This window comes from Mus musculus, chromosome 2, assembly GCF_000001635.26.
Source record: "Mus musculus strain C57BL/6J chromosome 2, GRCm38.p6 C57BL/6J".
NCBI lineage: Eukaryota > Metazoa > Chordata > Mammalia > Rodentia > Muridae > Mus > Mus musculus.
Window position 1 is genome coordinate 157,937,330 of NC_000068.7, and position 7,709 is coordinate 157,945,038.

The 7,709-nt window shown below is 53.9% G+C and overlaps 1 protein-coding gene across 1 annotated transcript in view; it reads left to right on the top strand.

Annotated features, from left to right (window-relative positions):
• Nucleotides 1-7,390, top strand: part of Vstm2l (V-set and transmembrane domain containing 2-like) — a 30,067-nt gene extending 22,677 nt beyond the window's left edge. The window contains exon 4 of the mRNA NM_198627.2: nt 6,528-7,390. Coding sequence (NP_941029.2) covers nt 6,528-6,794 — 267 coding nt within the window. The 3' untranslated portion in view covers nt 6,795-7,390. The remainder of the gene's footprint in view (nt 1-6,527) is intronic.
• Nucleotides 7,391-7,709: the final 319 nt, after the last annotated feature.

A 7,709-nucleotide genomic window follows, 5' to 3' on the forward strand; every position in this document is an offset into this window, starting at 1 on the left:
TTTTTTTGAGGGAGGGGTTGGTCGATTTCAGCAGGGAACTTGGGCAAGAAGATGGAGGAAGTGGGAGGGAGACAGGGAGGTGCCCCAATTTGATGAGGGTTTGTTGTTTTTGTTTTTGTTTTTTCTGGGTCTGTTAGCCAGAGATTTTTCAAGTCAATTGAATGACAGGTAGGATAAATGACAAGAGAGAGAAGACGAATTCTCCCCTGGTGGGCCAAGGCCAGGTGTGCCTCTGTGGTATTCCATGCCTGAATCAGCCCCATTTGTCACTGGGAAGCTACAAGGTCTCAGGAGGCTGAGTGGGCTCCTTTTGTCCCATCATGACTGATGCTGGAACATCTCAGGGTGTGACTTCTAGGAGCAGGGACTCTAGGACCGGCCAGCCTTAGGCATCCACTCCTTTGTGACACAGGACAGGGAGGGCCAAGTGTTTGTCCATTTTACAGGCTGTACAGCTGAAGCTGGAGGGGACCTGAGGTATGGTTGGTGCTGTTGAGCTTCTTGTCATCTGCCAGAGCCCAGGGAAGCCAGGGGCACCAGAGGCTGGGATGTGACAGTTACTGTGGGGTTTTGAGTACCTGAAACCCAACCTGGAAGAGACAGGAACTGTCAAGAAAAAACATACAATGGGAGAAAAATCACAGAGCAGAGAAGACGGTTCTGGGGATACGTGCTGCCACAGAACCAGGTTGGATTGCTGGAAAGTTCTCCAGCAACACACTCATGGTGTAGGAAGCCATGTGTGTTGGGGCAACCTTTCTAATTCCCCCTTTGGCTGGGTCTCCACAGCTTCTTTAGGGGATATAAGGAAATTCAGGGCCCCGAGGCCACCAGGGGCTCTAACTAAAGGCACTGTGGCCAGGAGGCTCCTACAGCCACTCAGGGGAGGGGACAGCAAGTGAGAGACTGGATGGTCACAGTATCCCTGGTACCTTTTGGAAGAACATGGAAATGACAGCCACTCATGGTTTAAGGCTGCCAATCCTGCTCTCCTGCCCTCAGCCAACGGCATGCTCTTTTCTTGCCTCTGTACCCATCAGCCTCTTGGGCAGAGGTCTCCATAAGTACCCATACAGCCCCTTGGAGGACACACCCTCTGCCTCTACTGTGTCCCATTTCACGAGCTTCTCTGGGCTCTGGCAAAGAAAGAATTATCTAATTGATTGAGAGGATTATAATTCCAGGCTGCTTGCCTCGTGAGAGGGGAATGCAATGCTAATTAGTTAAATAAAATAAATGTTCTCCGTGGGAGTGTGAAGTCACCCCCAGCCATCTCCATAATCCTTGTACCAGCTGGGGCTTCAGGGTCTGGTCCCAGGCCCAGCATTTTACATAGCTGTGGAAGCCAGCATTCTTAATTACACAGGCAGAGCAGACCACACCCAAGGTGCGTGCACAGCCTAGGTTCTTGATATGGTAGGAAATGGTACAAACTTTTCTTTTTAGCCTTCAAGGCTCTGTGACCATTCTGCAATGCCTAGGGCTATCTGTTACTCCCAACCCCGGGCATTTGCATTGGCCAGGCTCTCTGCCTAGAAATGTATTCCTATCTAGCCCCATCTCTCCCTTCACTGCTCAGCTGAGGGAGGTACCCTGGGCCCAGATTTGTTGCTTCATGTCAGTCTCCTTCAGACTGGATGAGCCTGGTTCACTGTTGCATTTCTGCAGCCCAACGCAGAGCCTGGCACATAGTAGGTGTCTAGTTAATATTTACTGATTACTATATTTCTCACGTACACTCAGACCAATGTATATGTGAACCTGTCTGTATGTGTGTGTGTTGCCATGGTGTAACTGACTCGGTTCATGCACTTGTGTGTCCAGATGATAGTGGAGGAACTCGTGTGGGGGCCTTGGGGACCCAGAGGGGACCTACCTCATATTCTCACATCATCCAAAGGCCAGATTTACTGGGCTAACTCCCAAGCTTCAGCTATTAGGACATCTTTGGGCCTTTGGTAAACCACTGTGTGAATTATAGGTCCACAGCGCCAGGGACTGTGGAGTCGTGGCTTCAGTTAGTGGGGGACACTTCTGAACCTGTGGAGCCTCCAGAAGTCCAGACTCAGGGTCAGCTTTACTGATAGTAGTTGGGGATCCTGACGACACCAGGGTGCTGACACTTGGTATGCCGGGAGCTGAGTTCTGTGTCTGGCTTTATGCCCTCTGGAACCCTGTTTCTGAAATAAGATGGCATAAGAAAACACTAGACACTGGGATGAGCTTGGGCTGAGGAAACCAGCCTCTAGTACTTACCTGTGGCCTTCAGACCCCCAGGCTGCCATCCTGCAGAGCTTAGGGTACCTGTGTTAGCAGCTGTGTTCAAGATCTGGGAAGGGTGCTGTGATCTCCTAAGGCTCTGGGCATTAGAGTTTACACTGGTTACTTACTAGGCTTGCAGGCAGAGATGGTGCTGACATCCTGACTTAAGAAGTTCCGTCTGGGGCAGGAAACACTGCTCGGTGGGTAAAGGTGCTTGCCCCCAAGCTTTATGGACCCGAGTTTGATCCCTGGGACCCACACAGTAGAAGGAGAGAACCAACCTCGACAAGTTATCCTCTGACCTCCACATGAACGGCTCAAAACAAGCACAGACCCATACATTCACACATTCACAAAAATTAGTTAAAAGGAAAATGTTCCCCCTTCCCTGGGCCTGTCAAGCGATGACTGCTGTCATAGTAGACAAGAGATGATTCCAGAAGGTCACAGTCACTTGCTCCCAGTCTCCAGGCCCAAATGGAAAATGGACAGTCATGTATCCATTCACTATTTGCAGGGGATAAAGGGAAACATGACAGCGGCTACCACCACAGGAGGAGAATGTCTGAGAGCCTCTGGCTGGAGCTGACACAGGCCTGGGGGCTCCCTGGAGGGCAGGCCTGAGACCTCCAGGACTCTCAATGCTGTGCCAGCTGTGGGTGAGCTTGCAGCCAGTCAAGGAAGAGTGATGGAATGGGGAGTCAGGGGGCCTTTGGGAAGACACTGGAGGAAGACTCAGCTAGCAGAGTCAGGGCCTGTCCTAGCTCCTGCAGGGTAGCTCCTGGATAGAAGGATAATGTCACATGTTCAGGGGCAGGGGCAGTCTAGGCTGGATGTTCTTTGTCCAGCAAGGTGACCACAGTAGGACCAGCTGGATGTTCTCAGACCCATAGGGTTCCAACTTGGGCTTTGACCCTCCCCAGGGGCTGGTGAAGTGGCAGAGTGGAGTAGAGGCTGGCCCTGGCTAGACCCACCCACTCCTCCCTCCCTCCCCAGGTACTGCCAAGGTCTCCCCTTGGAGCAACACTGAGGCAAGGGTCACACCATAGGCATACATGACCTGGCTTTTCCTCATGGCCCAGCTGGGAGGACAGAGCCTGGGGTGTGTGGCTCTGGGCAGCAAGAGGTTGGCGGCCAGGGCCAGCCTGGCCAGGCTTTTTCGGCGTGATTAGGTGCTTAATCGCTGAGGCCTGTCGATGCTGGGCTGTGATTATGATTTACAGCCAGGCTGCCCTGCCGGTGTGTGATTTGGCTTCTCTAGTCGCAAAGATTCCTGAATGAGGAAGCCCTGCAGTCTCTTCCATTTTCCCAAAAGAGCGGCTGCCGCTAAGTCTTAGGACAGGGCGTCCCTAGGAGACAGAGTGCTAATGCTGGCGAGTGAGGTGAGAGAGGTTTCCGCCCAAACGCCACGCCCCAAGCGTGGTGAAGCTTGCAGATCATGGGAGCCTTGGTTTTCTCCCTCCCGCACCTTGGGGATGTTCCGGGACAACATGCTACAGTGAAGTGCTCTGACTACTGATGGCTGCTGTTTGGGTCTTTGCCTTTTTGCACACTGAGTGAGGGCCAAGTCAGGCTGCAGCCTCGCCTCCATCTAGCTTCTGCCCTGGATGGCCAGGGTACTCGCGTATGCTGTCCTGTAGCCTCTGTCCCAACAGCCCAGGCGGAGGCGCCGCCCTTCTGAAGGCCACCAATGTCCGTTGGTTCCTGGGAGGTGGTGGAGGGGGCTGGCACTCAGGGCAGAGGTCTCAGCAAAGGTCTCTGCCTGCGCCTGGAGGGCGGGGCGTGGGCCTCCCTCCCCAGGAGCGGCGGCTCCCAGCGCTACGTATTATTACTCCATTAGCGCCTTGTAGGGTTGACAAATGAAGGATAATTAATATCCGTGAGGGAAACAGATGTTGAGGTAATTCGCTCCCGCTGCGCATTTGCGATGGCTTCTCCTAACTCACTAGAGAGTGTGGCGGGACCGCGGGGGTCTTTCTGTGCCCTTGGTCAGGGTGATGGAGTCGGCCAGAGTGAATTCCAGCTGAGCCCCACACTAGGGAGGGAGCACCTAGTTCTTGGCTCTCCTTACCTGTGTTTCCTTTGGGATGTTCTGTCTGCGTTCCACACCAGTGCTTCTTGCTCTAGCCATAAGCTCATGCGTTCCTGCTTCTCACCAGGAGGCTCTTATGGGGCCTGTGCGGCCAACTCTGGAATCCTCTGTGGGTCTGTCACATTGTTTCCAGGCTGGAAGTCGGTTCCTAGCCTGGCTACATACTGATGCTGGCTCCTGACCAGGCCAAGACTTCTTTTTTGGAGTCACAAGTTTCCCCCTCAGTAAATCCACCACCTTATCTGTATGCATTGTAAGACAAAAGGGTAGCATTAGGGAGCCACTCCAATTGGAAAAAGGAGATGGGGTGAGTCCTTCCACTCAAGAGACACTAGCTGCTGTTTGTGAGTTCTCTATTGACCCTTGTGTGTGTCCCCGGCTGTGTGTCTCAGTGCAGGCTGGGAAATATGTCTACAGGCCATACCTGCCTTCTCAGGAACCATCATTTTTACCCTGGGTTCTCTTACTTGGGAGGTGGGAACAGCAGGGAACCACTAGAGTGATCTGTGGGACTTGGCAGGCACAGATAATGCCATCTAGAGAGGGACATAAGTATCCAGAGATGGGGCTGGTGGGGTTAGCAGCCCGCTACTGTGATCTCAGGAAGGGTGAGTCTTGCCAGATGATGACTGGGCTTTCAGCTCTAAGAAGGGTCCTTACACTCCCAGCGTCCTTCCCAGTTAACATTTTCTTTTGTTATTTTTAGTTATAGACATGTAGAAATTTACAAAAAAAAAAAAAAAAAAAAGATCAGAGTCCCCATACCCACCGCCCAGTCTCCCTAATGATGCATTCGACTCCAAATGCCTCTTCTCTTGTAATGGAAAAGAAAGTTGCCAACAGAGTTATATTCAGAGCAGATTGAATCATGAGAGTGTCAATCTGGAAACTACCGGAATACCAGCCAACGGGAAACTGTGTAGGCAAGTATACGATAGAATACTACACAGCAATGAACAGAGCCAGCTGATTGTGTGAAAGAAAGTCAGACTTGCAAACCCCCCTCCCCTACCCCCTCCCCTCCAAAGAGAGTTCTGGAATAAGGTTAAAATTGGATGGCGGTGGTGGACCCACAGGCACAGCAGGAATAGGTTGTCTACCGAGCTGGGTGTTCTTGACCCAGGAGAGCGGGCTCCCAACTATAAAATGAAAAAGACTGGGTCAAGGGTCAGGTGTGGTGCTACAATCTAGCGTTTTGGAGGCTAAGGCAGGGTCCTGACTTAGAGACCAGCCTGGACAACATAGGAGACTTTAGCTTTAAAATAATCACATCAATAAAAAGCCAAAACTTTACAAGATAACACCCACTCCACCTCCAGGGAGTGGACAGTTAAACTCTAGAATCCAAATGTAGTACTCGGTTGTCAGCCTGTGTCCCTTTTTTTTCTTAGATTTTACTTGTTTTTATTTTATGCGTTTGCCTGAATATATATATATATATATATATATATATATATATATATATATATATATATATCTGCGCACCACACATGTGCCGGGTGCCCGTACTAGAGGAGGAAATTGGCTCCCCTGGAACTGAAGGTACAGACAATTGTGCGCAGCCATGTGGGTGCTGGGAATTGAACCCCGGTCCTCTGCAAGAGCAGCCTGTGCGCTTAAGCTCTGGACCTTCTTTCCAGTTTCCAGGCCCAGTACAGGGTTGGTGAGATGGCTTAGCAGGTAATGGGCGCTGGCCATGAAGTCAAATACATGAGTTTGATCCTTAGGATCCAGATGGTGGAAGGCGAGGGGACTCCTGCAGATTTTCCTCTGACCACACATTTACTGTGGCACGTGCCTTCCCAACCCCCAAGTTTCCTGAGCTCTACCGAAGCTCTGCTGTGAGGCTGCTGGCTTCTGTCCTACGCAGGGCTTTTCCGTTTGTTCAAAACAGCAGCACAGCCTGGGAGCTTTGCCAGGAGTCTGGTTCCCTGCTTGTCTGTGGAACTCTTGTCAGTTCTGGCTCACCCTTCTTCAATGCTGGGCGGTATTCCACTGGCTGCACGCAACTCTCCGTGGATAGGAGTTAGCGTTGCTTCTGTTTGTCCGTCTGCCATTCAACAGTTCGGATGCTGACCTTGGGTCCCCTCCCTGGCGGTATCTGGGGTGGGGACAGCCTGGCGGCTTGGCTCGCGACCCCGGCCGGTTCTCACGGTGCCTCTGTCGCCCCCAGGTGGTCAAGGTGGTGGGCAGCAACATCTCCCACAAGCTTCGGCTGTCCCGGGTGAAGCCCACGGACGAAGGCACCTACGAGTGCCGCGTGATCGACTTCAGCGACGGCAAGGCCCGGCATCACAAGGTCAAAGCATACCTGCGGGTGCAGCCCGGGGAGAACTCGGTGCTGCAGCTGCCTGATGCGCCCCCCGCCGCGCCGGCGCCGCCGCCCAAGCCGGGCCGGGAGCTGCGCAAGCGCTCTCTGCCCGAGGCCTGCAGCCTGTAGCCCGCCCGCCCCGCATGCAGTCCTCCCGGCCCTGCGGCGACGGCGGCAGAGGAGTCCCGCGTGTGCTTTGCTTGCTTATCCCCCTCCCGGCTCCGCCTCGTGCACCCCGTCCTCGCGGCCAGCCCCCTGGTGAGGAGCCGGGCCGGGGCCCAACGCTCCTGTTCCTCATCATTCTACCTGGAACCGGCTCCGGAACCCCGAGGGAGGCGGAGCCCCACCAGCCCCACGCGGGAGGCTGCCCCGCCAGGCAGAGTTAGCACCAGCAGGCTCGCTCAGGGCCCCCCGAGGCTCTCCCCGAGCCCCCCTCTGCCGGCAACCCCCCCCCACGCCCAGCCCCTTCTCGGGCCTGTGAAGTCCACCCAAGGGACCCCCTCCGCCCATCCCATCCCTATTCCTGATCAGGGGACACCCACCCTGGTGGTTTGTAAATATTTCTATTGGGCCCACCCCGCCCCGGAACTGGCTCAAACCTCTGGCCACCCTCGGTGATGGAGGGGAGGTGGGAGGCCCAGGGCTTTGCCTAGGGGTGAGCGGGCCCTGTGTATATGACCCAACCTGTGAGTACCAGCCAACTCCAATAAAGCGGTTTAAACCAACCCGGGCAGTGCCTTGCTGAGGCTGGGAGCTGAGCCGCTGTGGGGAGGAAGGGAGGGTTTTGTAGGTCACAGCACTGAGCAGAGGTGACCTGGTGCTGAGAGGAGCCTGGCAGCTTTGCAGAGAGCAGGAGTTGCTGCTGGCCTTGGGAAGGGGTCTCAAGGGGCGAGAGAAGCAGCCTTTGTCGTCCCCCACTGTGAATACTGAACCCGAATTAGTCCTAGATTCTGAGATAATCACACATACAGAAGAACCTGTGAAGCATGTTTGCGCAAGTGTATAAACATCTTTGTAGCTGTCACCCAGCAAATCCATCACCCC